At 42.7% G+C, this 11,517-nt stretch overlaps 1 protein-coding gene across 5 annotated transcripts; it reads left to right on the top strand.

Moving 5' to 3' along the window:
- The first annotated feature begins 3,289 nt into the window (after positions 1–3,289).
- LOC127333452 (uncharacterized) lies at positions 3,290–9,358 on the top strand. Of its 5 annotated transcripts, none has more exons than XM_051359834.2 (5): positions 3,290–3,641; positions 5,984–6,177; positions 6,901–7,221; positions 7,714–7,786; positions 8,613–9,358. In XM_051359834.2, the coding sequence occupies exons 1-5, from the start codon at positions 3,546–3,548 to the stop codon at positions 8,664–8,666; spliced, it is 738 nt and encodes a 245-aa protein (XP_051215794.1). In that variant the 5' UTR covers positions 3,290–3,545; the 3' UTR covers positions 8,667–9,358. The 5 variants fall into 5 exon arrangements, with proteins under 5 accessions (XP_051215794.1, XP_051215795.1, XP_051215796.1 ...); XM_051359835.2 differs by having other exon boundaries at positions 3,292–3,641; positions 7,714–7,812; XM_051359832.2 differs by having other exon boundaries at positions 3,293–3,641; positions 6,901–7,216.
- Positions 9,359–11,517: the final 2,159 nt, after the last annotated feature.

Raw genomic sequence — 11,517 nt, 5'->3', positions numbered from 1 at the left:
CTTTACAAACCATCAAGAATCTTCGGCTTTGCCGAATCTAGCCTAACTCATGTTAAAGGTTGTGCATGGAGCCTTGAATTTTTATCAGTACCCAACATTATGCCAGCCAGAGCTTTCAATTAAATCTGCACCTTATCATCAAAACATTCCACACATTTACATCTTTAAAAATACACAACTCACTACTAATATAGTTGCAACTAATGTTAACATGGTTACAGAGAAAATGGTTGGGTTTGAACAGTAAGCACAGCCAATGCAAAATACAGTATAATTATCATTCATGATTCCACCATACACATGTTTCCAACTTAAATGGATAGAGAACTCGTGCTAACATTCATGCCAAGTATATAATATTTGGCTGATGCTTTCCAGATAATGCATAAAAAGGTCTAGTTATAATGACCATATTGACGCAACATTTATTACCTGGTATTCTTTTGGAGCCATTTTGAGTTTTTTGGGCAGATATGACTATCCCACCGTCGAGAGTACTTGCACATCGGATTGTTCGGCAACTTCCTTGTCATAGAAGGCGTCAAAGAGAACATAACACAATAGCACTCCCTGGATTCTACATGAAGATCTGTTGCAGGTGAACTACCTGCAGCACATCAGGAATGGAAAAAAAATAGCATCTTATATATGCAGAAATTTCACACACACATGTAGATATAAAATCAAGACAAAGGGGCAAAAATGGGTAAGATTATATCCTACGAAAGCAAGAAATATTCTAGAGCTGAGAGTTGCAGTAGTATGGAACAACTTCGTTCTTTTTTAAGTAGTGTAGATAGATAGGTTCTGCAAAAATTCCCAGCAGATGGCATTATAAATGGCTCTGTTCAGAAACTGCCACGTCGTACTGAAGTCATTGAAGATGTATTAACTGCTATAGAAAACTCCATCGGCAGTTCAGAAGGGATTAAAAGAATCAACGAACCACTTAAGAAAGGTTTATATTTGCTCCTTGTCGGATCCTCCAGTCCCTCTACACGACTAAAGAAACAATTCAATGATACAAGTACATAATAGCATGTAACTTCAGTTTATAAATCTATTGTGAAACTGAAAGATCAATGGACTATCTCAACATTGGTGTTATCTAAAATTACCTTCATAAGAAGATAGCCTACTGCAATTATCACCAAAAAAGCAAAATAGTATGAACATGACACTTTCCTTGCTATTAGCAGTAACTTGTCATGCAATTCAAATGTCAGCTTTAGATCTGCATACTCGGAAGTCACAATCATTTTTAGCTCAGGAAAGGAAGTTAACCTCTCGGTTGTGAATAAGACAGTCCTACTACATCAGTTTCAGAGTTTCCTACTGGCATTCTGGCAAGAAACAATAACCTGCAGAAGCCAGATGAAAACATTTCAGAATAGTTCAACCATCATGAATTTCAGGGGCAACAGGATGACATGGTAAACTTGCACTGGAAAAAGATTATAGTCTGCTGAAAGTTAAATTGGTTGGGGATATGCAAAACTCAGCTTTTCGTTTATTGTCTTGCAATACTACATGAATCAGAACAAAATAAATCAAATAATCTAATTCTTTTAGTGATTACGCTATCTTTAAGCTGTGGCAAGCTTGTACAAGCAAAAAACTGAATGTTGCCGCTAATTCAACTAAACCAGCCGACCATATTTGTAGCATACCAAATAATCGTGTGACAATGCAACTGTCATCTAAGAGGGAACCTAGAAAAGAGTAAACATACCAATTGGCTTGGAGCCTCCTACTGTGGAGTCTCTTATAAGCCATTTCAATCTTAAATTAATTCCTCAAAAGAAGAAGCAATAATCGATGAAAACTCAAACTTTTGGAGTTTTAAATCAAGAAGCAACATGGGTGCTCGTATTCAGTTATGTACCAAATGAGATCGTCCCTCACCAAATCAAGAAAGAAGTCAATTTTGGATGCGCAAAGGCCATGATTCTCACACGAGTTGTAGATTAAATTTGCCATTCAGCAAGCCAAATGAACCAGACCAACAATCTCCCTATCACGCACAATTATACCCTATGATTTCTAATGTGAATGCATGATAATATTTTGATGGTTAACAGACATGACTACATATTAATTATTAGGAAAATGAAAAACCAGTGTGTGTGAGAGACTTACAGGGTCAGACATGGTCAGAGATGCAGATGAGGCATCTCCACGTTAGCGAGGAACCAAGCTCCCCGAATGGCCACAGCTGCACGCTTGCACCTCGTGAGTCGTGACTACACACGCAAGACAGATGTTGCCACTCATAGCAGCGCCGGTGCCCAATACAAGCGATCGCTGTGATGGAGGGAGCCATTCTCCAACGACCAGATCGGCTTCAATGCATCGCCTTCACAGAAGCGGTGTATTCCCTTTTTCCATAATATGCAATTCATTTTTAGTCCTAATTCCTAAATTCTTTCTGCAGCTATCCCTGCAAGGGAGCATTTCAACAAACATATGGTGGGCATGGCACAAACCTGCTAGGTCCGGTGCCTCATGGATGGCCATGTTGCTCCCCGCTGCCAGTAGGAAGGAGCCTGGTCGTCTTCGTCCCCCTCCCGCAGCCGCTTCAGCCGCTGGACCTTCAACCATGGGAGGCCGGTGGCGAGTGCCCCGCTCTATGACGGCGAGGCGCGATATAGACGAGGTGAGGGCGACGGGGAAAGAGGTGGAAGGGTGCCGGGAGGAGACGAGCGAGGCCGGTGGAGCAGGGGCGTCGGTGACGTTGAGTGTGAGGAAGGGAAGCACGAGGGGAGGAGCAGATGAGGCGGCGGCAGCACACGTGAGTTGCAGATAGCCAACCATCTCTTAACACTGCCGAGACTCCTCGCCCCAGTCCGTGCGGGAGACGACCACGATGTCGGGTGGTGGCGCCGGCGCACGTGGTGTAGCGATGGAGTACGGCGGCGGCCGCCGGTAAGAGAAAGGGATTGCTGGCGGCGAAACCCTAGCTCTGTTCGCCTCTCTGCATCGAGAGAACTGCAAAGCGTCGAGGGATGTTGTGTGGGTTAATTTCCCAATTTGCAAGGGATCAAAGTGCAAAATGCACAGCGACGGGAGTCCGGCAGCAGGACGATGTATTGGTTGACGACCAAAACTTGGTCGTAGTGAAGGTGGGAGGCAGAATAGGGAACACCTTCGTCTTTTTTAAGTAGCGTAGATAAACCTTATCTTTACGGGTTCGGAAGTTGCTAGCACAGAACAGTGTCATTTTACGATCCAAATTTTGAGTTCGCGTTTTTAGGGGCAGTGTGGTAGAGATGGTCTAACCATGTTGCCCCGTTCTCCGGTTAGTCGTCACTCCCCCTAATAAATCGAGCAGCCAAGAAAACCATCGGCCGAAGGGCACGCCCCCACTCGCACGCACGCATCAACACACGCTCGCGCGCGCGGCGTGAAATCTACGGCGGAATCCTTCGATTACCTGCCGGCCCCGTCGATCACGCCTCGAGAGGCGGAAGAGCTCCTCGGCGAGGAATCGGTTCCCCTCCCCCTCCCCGCAGAGACGTGCATGTCCGGAGCTCGCCGGAGTCGGAATGCCCTGGTGCCCCGGAATCGGGCCGCGGGTGCGCTCCTTCCTGCGCGACTACGATGCGCTCCAGTCCCTCGCCCTCGCCCTCATCTACCTCCAGGTGCGCGCGCGGTTCCCTTTGCCTCGGTTCGATCGGATCGGCTCATGAGATCGGATTACCTTTTTCTTGTTGTTGTTGCTTCTGCTGTTGTTGTCCGTGATGGGACGCATTGGGGGCAGAAGGTTTCAGCGCGCTGTATTTATTTTCACACGCTTTGCTGCATTCTTGCGGCTCCCGATTCACCCTTATCTGGGATGTATAAGTTCATATTAAATGCGGTTTAGATGGGATTCGACATAGTAAAACTGTTCTTGTGCGTGACGCAACCTTGGAAAGAGAAGTTATGGTCCAGTCTGGTGTTGGAGTCAAGTTTGAGCACTGCAACAATTCACTGCTTTAGTGAAAACTGTGTGCCTTTGGGATCGTAGATTTGCCCGAATTTGATAGTCTTTGATTCTTGAAATGTTGGAAGCACCTAGGCAGTATTGAAAGCCCGGGCAAACAGTACATTTGAAGGCTTAAGTTGCTAAATTTTATCAAATACGGGTAAAATTACAGTGTGCCGGACGGCCGGAAGCCCGGGCAGCCGCCGGGTAGTAGGGGCGCTGGATCCGCCACTGCACCTAGGCGATTTTATTTGATTTAATCCACCTTGTGGGCTCCGAACTTCATTTCGTTTCTGTAAATGCAGTGGGGTTAACTCGACGACGCCGCTGACCTATAATTGGTTCAGTTTTGCACCTTGGAGTTAGTTATGCGCCTTCCTTAGTGCTTGAATAATGCCTCTATGAATCAACTTAAAGTGTTCATTATGATCAGGGCCGAGCCGGGAAAATTTAGACCCTGTGCGAAACTTAAAATATGGCCCTACCTCACTAGAAAATTTGAGCTAGTAAATATTTGTAATTTATATATGTCAGAATATTTGACAAGTACGTGGAAATTGGATATATTAAAATCAAACCTATTTAAATTCAGCTTGCATAATGTTTATTTGAACAATATTACACTCCTTTAGTTTTCTCTGAATCTCCTTACTTTTATCTCATGCACTTTTGGGTACCAGTTTGATGCTTTCTCAAATCTTGATCTTAAAAAAATACATACTAAAGAACAAAAATTAAATTAAATGGCTGAGACATCATTAATCAATTAAAGAACTCTCTGTCAAAAAATAAGTGACTCAATTTTGTCTAGATGCGATCTAGACGTGATCTTAGTACGTAGATCCATTCATATCTAGAATAAGAGTCACTTATTCTAGATATGAATGTACCTAGACAAAGTTGAGTCAATCATTTTTTACGGAGGGAGTATTAAAAGTTGTTAAATAGCTAATTTGCTAGGAAATTAGATGGAGACGATCTACATCCGCAATCGAATTCTAAATATGAGAGGAAAGCATTGTACAGTACTATAAATGATAATTAACCCAATTAAACTGGAGGTCACCTTGGGAATAACTGATCAAGGCCGATGGATAGGAAAAGAGATTAACCAAATCACCCTCCTCGGTTTTTCCGATGGCCTTGAGCAACCGCAGCTCAAATCCGCTGACAGAAATCAAGAGTGAGAAGGGGATCACAGATTTATCAGACGGTTTGACGCAATGGCGCTCGACGGGTCGAGGATCTAGAAGGTCCCACCGTTTTCTTCCTCTGTTCCTCACGTTGCCATCGCTAGGAAGCGGGAGGTGGGAAGGCTAATCGACCGAGTGTTCAAGTGCCTGATCAATCGGCCAGAGACACGGAGTGCGTTCATGTCTGGGAGCCACATTCAGGAATTGAGGGTCAACGCCCAGGTGAGGTCCAATCAGAACGTGCATTCCAGCGGCATTGGCAGTGCAAAAAAATTCTGGTGGGCTGTCAAGCCTATCTGCATATATATGCCTATACGAAATTTGGGGCCCCCAAATTTTTTGGGCCCTTTGCGGGCTGCACAGTCTCCACACCTGAAGGCTAGGGCCTGATTATGATCATCGATGGTGGCATTTTGAAGCAGTGAGCTCTCGTCTAGTTGATAGATTACTCCTTGATACCACCTGGGTTGTTGTTCTGCAAACTGAAAATTCTAAATATCAGAATTCATTGTATTCCAGGCGTTTACAGTATCAAGTGTCTGTCTTGTTGGTAACTAGGGAATGCTATTTGATTTTTTTTTACTATCAAATTTGAGAGAACAAGTGATTACCGGCCTTTTACGCATGTTATGAAGCTTATATATTGTGTTTCAACAGTTAACAACATTCTTAGATTCAGTGAAGCTTAGGTTACTTGCTTTATGTTTATTTCATTGGATAATATGTGGTTAATGGATTAATGCTTAGAATTTTGAATGATTTCTCAGCAGAGTTTTTTTTCAAACTAATGTATTTGCATAATATGATCTCTATATTTTTCTAGATTGGTTGTGCGCTAATTGGATCACTCGGGGCACTGTTCAATGGGGTTCTTGTGATAAACCTTGTGATAGGGCTATTTGCTGTTGTTGCGATTGAGAGTAGTAGCCAGAGACTTGGCCGGACTTACGCTGTCCTTCTCTTCTTCGCTATCGTCCTTGATGTTGCATGGTTTATACTCTTCTCACGTGATATATGGTATGCCTTCTGCAACCACTATCTTTCAGTTTAATAACTTATTTTTCTTTTGAAATGTGAATGCATCCTCGGTGCACATGGGAAAAGAACGAGAGTATGTGGTTCTGCACAATAAATTTACTGTTGTTATAAGTGCTATTCGATGTTTTCGCATGGCTTCATAAACTTGATGAAATAGAGAACCAATACAAAATAGCTGTCAAATTACCCCCCCCCCCCCCCCCCCCCTTTTTTAATCTTTTGGGTCTTGCATTTGATTGCCCGGAAACCAGACATTAACAGAAGTACTAATGCCATTTTTGGAGCAATCTGATTTCTATGGTAGTTCTTTCGCCGTTCTTTGACATATTTTGGATACTGTTGAAGTTTAGGGCTCACCCTTGTTTCTTGAAATTTGTTCAGAATTATGATTCCCTTTTTACATCTAATTGTCATGAAATTGCCTGAGATTGTATATGGATGTGCATTTTCTTTTCAGTATCGTATGTACTTATTCTTTGTTAAGTTCTGTCATTATTACATTATGAAATGTATTTTTTTTCTCTATGGAGTTTGGCTTCTTATATTACCCCATTTCTGTAAGTCCAATCCATTTAGCATGTCTGTATCATTGGACAGATGTGTATATATTTGGTAGCGTGCTTTCTTTCTAGTGTCAGCAAGAATATTCTACTGTTGAATTTTGAGAGTTCTATTATTTGCTCACTCTATCTATTTGTACAGGAATTGTACCCCTGATGAGAAGTATGGTCAACTTTTTGTCTTCTCGCTCAGACTAGCATTGTGGATGCAAATTATTGGGTTTTCAGTGAGGTTTTTGTCTTCATTCATATGGATCCAGATGTATAGTTTAGGGGTCTCATCAAGCACCCCAATGTATTATGAAGCAAATGATGCAAGAAATAGTTTCTTGAGCCCCCGATCTAATTCAGTTAGACGGAGTTCCATGGCTGATGATATATTGGGTGGTTCAATTTATGATCCTTCTTACTATTCTTCTCTTTTTGAGGATGTTCGAAACAATACATGCAACCATCAGGTGTGGTATGCAGTTTCTTGCTTAGCAGCTTTTAGGAATATTCTAAACACAGTATTTTGGTTAAATATATGATGATATTTAGGTGTGGAAAATTGATGCTTATTATTTTGTCACATTTGCAAGAATAAACCAAGACTCATAGATTGTGTTCTTCCATGGAGCGAATCAATATGTTGACCTTTCTTGTTGCATCCTGTTTTGTTTTTCCATGGAGCGAATCTATCATTCATAATTATGTGTTCTAGTTGTTGTGTAAACAAGGTGTGATTGTGGATGATCAGCAGAAATGCATTTCCGTTGTTCACTAGAATAAATTTAATATGCTCAATTAAAGTTGTGAATAACTAGTTTCAACCTTAGTTGTCAACATATTGAACATATTTATACTAAAATGCATAGGTTGTTAACTATTTACCAATGCTGCAACCTGCTGGTATATGTCAACGTTGCTAGAAGCCTAGAATATGTTAATTCACAAGGAGCTTCTCTGTCTGCAGGGTGATAAACAATGTGGTAGTAATGATAGCAGTTCAACGTCTGCAGGCCAGTCTCCACGACTTAAAACTTTTGGTAGTAGATCTTTTCTGTCTAATGACGTAAGTCATACACGATCATTTAAATAGAATAGATCATGTTTATTCTTAGAATTCTCATCTTCCATCATACTTTTGATATATATGAATGCTTGAAGAAATATCCTGAAAACAGTTAATAAATATGGTCATATGAAACCATAAAAGCAAACTATGTTGCTATGGGTCCTTGATGCCTAACTTGAGTTGGCCTAGTTGGTTTTTACCATATCATCTACTCCCTCTGTTCAAAATAATTGACTACTCAGTAGTACTACTTCCGTTCCAAATTAATTGACCCAGCTTTGTCTAGATTAACTGTATGATGTAGGTATTATTTATACTTTATTAGAAAGCACGTATTATTTTTTATTTCCACATGTGCTCCCTCCATTTGAAAAAATAGTGCATATTAGTTTCGTCCAAAGTCAGTTTTTGTAAAGTTTGACCAAGTTTTTTTAAAAGTATGTCTTGGTCAATGCTCACTAATGTTACCCCGCAAAAAAAAGCTCACGAAATTTGACTCAGCACAAAACTATTATGTACTGTATGTTGAAAAGGAGGGAGTAACAAGTAGTTGAAAGCAATAATAATAAACAACAATAATAATAATAGTGGCAATGATGAATAATGATAGTAATAAAAAATGCAAAATCGTGTTAGATAACTGGCCAAGAGCTGCAGCTTTTAGCTTATTGACGTCATGTGTTACTAAAAGCATTTTTGTGAATTACTTATTCAAATTAATTTGTGTAGAGAAATTGTAATGACATTGATTCTGACTTGCATTCTGGGGCATTTTCTGATATTTTTTTCTCTTGAAGGTCGAGGCTGGACTAAGAAGACCCCTGATCTCATGCTCAGTGGAGACAAGTTGAAGATGAAACTTACTTTTACCAACTTGACTATCTGAGTTCTCTTTGAAGCTCATGCAGCCGTTGCTCTTGTTGAATTAGACAGAGATTTGTACAGTGTAAAGGTTCATGCCTTGGATGGTGAACAAGAGCAGCAAGATATTACGACAGGCCGTTGCATGTGGTATTGTGCATTTCTTGAACTTGGACAAGAGTTGTGGTGTCAATCTGGAGGCTTGTTTTGCTCGGGGCATGGTCAAGCTAGAATTCTTCCCGAAGCGCAGTGAATGCTTATACACCACTGACTGGTTCAAGGCGCATGGAATATTTTGCTGCTCGGTATATGCTCCATTTCCCAGACATTTGTATTGCCTTTAGTTGCCAAAGAAATGAGGCTCCTAGTTTAGTCGCTGAGTAAATTCCAAAAAACCGCAAGTTGAAAAACTACCAATATCCATCAAAATTGCAAAAAGCCACCAGAATTAACATGTGCACTGATCTACGCAAAACAGTATATGTTTCTGATAGTAGGTCCCACTGCCAGGGTATTGTGGCAAGGCGAATGGCTCCAACATATCCAATTTGGTTTTCTTTTTGTAAATTTTTGTGGGACGCACTTATTAGCCCTCTCCCAGTGAGGCAATTTTTTTAGGGAGCGCCTAGAGAGATCAGTTGCCTGAGACTTATTAATTCTCAGTAGCTTATTAAGCCGTGTATTACTTTAGTTTTGACGTCTAGTACGTGTAAGTGAAAAAGACCAGTTGCAACCCACATGTAAGTGGAAATTCTTAGTTGCGACACATACGCGTTAACTGGATTTTTTTTGTTGCAACCTACATGTATATGGAAATTGTTACTTGCAACATAGCGCACTCAAAAAATCTCAGTTGCAACGCTCATGTAATTGAAAAAAAAAATCAGTTGCAACCCACATGTAAGTGGAAATTCTTAGTTGTGACGCATGCATAACTGGAAAAATCTCACTTGCAACCCATATGCATTGGAAATTCTTAGTTGCAACATATCAAGCTTATGTAATTGGAAAAAAAAATCAATTGCAACCCACATATAACCGGAAAATTGTCAGTTGCAACCCACGTGCAACTGAAAATATGTCGTTTGCAACACACGCGCAACTAGAATGCGCGACGTAAGCGGTTCCATGGGAGAGAGAAAGATACCTTGTGATAGGAACTGTCACCACGAGCCCACTCCGTGAGCCCACTCCACAAGTCCACTCCACGAGGCCCGCAAAAAACAAGTCAGCCCGCTTACGCATTGGGCTAACAACAACACAAACAGCCCAAAAGTCAAGCATGAATCTACGAGCACAAAATACGAATCTCCAAGCGTTCAACTTAAACTTATTAAGTAGCAGGCGCCTAATTTCCAGCAAATCCGTTTTTTTAATATCGTTATTTCAGGCCACCTTAGATGGTCCTATTCTTCCTGCGCGGTGCCATCTTCGGTGGTGGAGTTCCAAACGATCTTGCAGTGGTAGTCTGTGAGGACGAGCGTGCCGTAGCGGTCGTCAACTTTTACTCAGTTCACCGCCTTCTCCGGCATGTCGTCGTCCTATGCGCTATGCTCCTGCCTTGGTGTCGACAACCTCTTCACCCTGCCTAGCCGCCACCGTGGCGAGGCCTTGCGGCGTGAACATCGCTGAGATGTCATGCCTCGGGTACTGTCGCACCTTGGCTACTGTCGAGCACACCACCATCTTGTGGACACCACATACATGGCACACCACCACCTCGTGGACACCACGAACATGTGCAAGGACTGTGGGGCCGCGGTGGTGGCGGCAACGTCTAGGAAGGCGCTACCGTCATGGACGACGTGGAGCTAGCTCGGCGAGCAGGACCTCGTTTGCGCCTGCAGCGTTGCGCTCAAGAGAAAATTCTACTCTTCGATGTTCCTGCTCCCCAGGCTTGCGCCTGCTTGCCCGCACCGCCCCGAGTAAGGGGTTGTCCCCATCTGTGCACCGCTGCCCACTCGAGCGCAGGCACACTGCTCCCTCGCAAGGCCGTCGTCTGCCCTTGCCGAACCTCGCTAGGGGCCGCCCATACCGGACCTTGCTCGTGGCTGGCTCGGGATCCTCGCTGGGGTCAAAAGAGCCCGAAATAAAAAGAAAATTAGTGAGAGAGAGAGAGGAAGGATGGGTCAAAAGAGCCGGGAATAAAAAGAAAATTAGCGAGAGAGAGGAAGAAGAAGAAGGACCTGTCAAGTAGGACCTCTAAAATTTACAGAAAAGCCCTATAGTTAGATCAGCATCGGTTGTAAGGCCTCTCCTTTGCCATGTCACCACTGACGGTGGGACTCCCTGTCAGAAACCTTGTTAGCACATATTAATTGAAGAATCAGTGCACATTAGAAAGAACTAGTAATCTACCCGTGCGTTGCTACGGAATAAAACAATATATTACTTTCTTCGTTTGAAATGGAAAAGGACTCGATTCCCCTGGAGGCTGCACCGCTCGCATCCTCCGGGTGGAGCATCGCTGGATGGCGCCTTATCATGTGGACGTCATAGCTTCCCTTCCATATGCGTGGGCCCAACAATCTTATCCCTCCCCCTAGTCAGATAGTCCCCTAAATCGCGTTGTCATCTTCGTCCTAGCGATGGTTGGCCTTGAAGGAGTGTGTCACCGCATATCCACGCCTCTCACAGTTCTCCTTCTGAAAGGACGAGATGTCACCTAGAGGGGGGGGGGGGGGGGTGAATAGGCGTCTTAAAAACTCTTACATATTTGGCTTGTAAGAATGCAGAATTAAACTAATGTTTATTTTACAAGCACAAACCCTAAATATGCTAGGATCAACTAAGTGCAATAACAACAACTAGAGCTAAGCAAGATATATATATATATATGAA

This window comes from Lolium perenne, chromosome 2, assembly GCF_019359855.2.
Source record: "Lolium perenne isolate Kyuss_39 chromosome 2, Kyuss_2.0, whole genome shotgun sequence".
In the NCBI taxonomy this organism is placed as follows: Eukaryota; Viridiplantae; Streptophyta; class Magnoliopsida; order Poales; family Poaceae; genus Lolium; species Lolium perenne.
The sequence above is the reverse complement of the archived record's forward strand: the minus strand, read 5'-3'. Positions and strand labels throughout refer to the sequence as shown.

Coding starts and splice junctions, on each gene's coding strand:
- LOC127333452 (XM_051359832.2), top strand. CDS start 3,546: ATGCCCTGGTGCCCCGGAATCGGGCCGCGGGTGCGCTCCTTCCTGCGC. Junction 6,178..6,900: donor CTCTTCTCACGTGATATATG/GTATGCCTTCTG, acceptor CTATTTGTACAG/GAATTGTACCCCTGATGAGA. Junction 7,787..8,612: donor TCCACGACTTAAAACTTTTG/GTAGTAGATCTT, acceptor TTTCTCTTGAAG/GTCGAGGCTGGACTAAGAAG.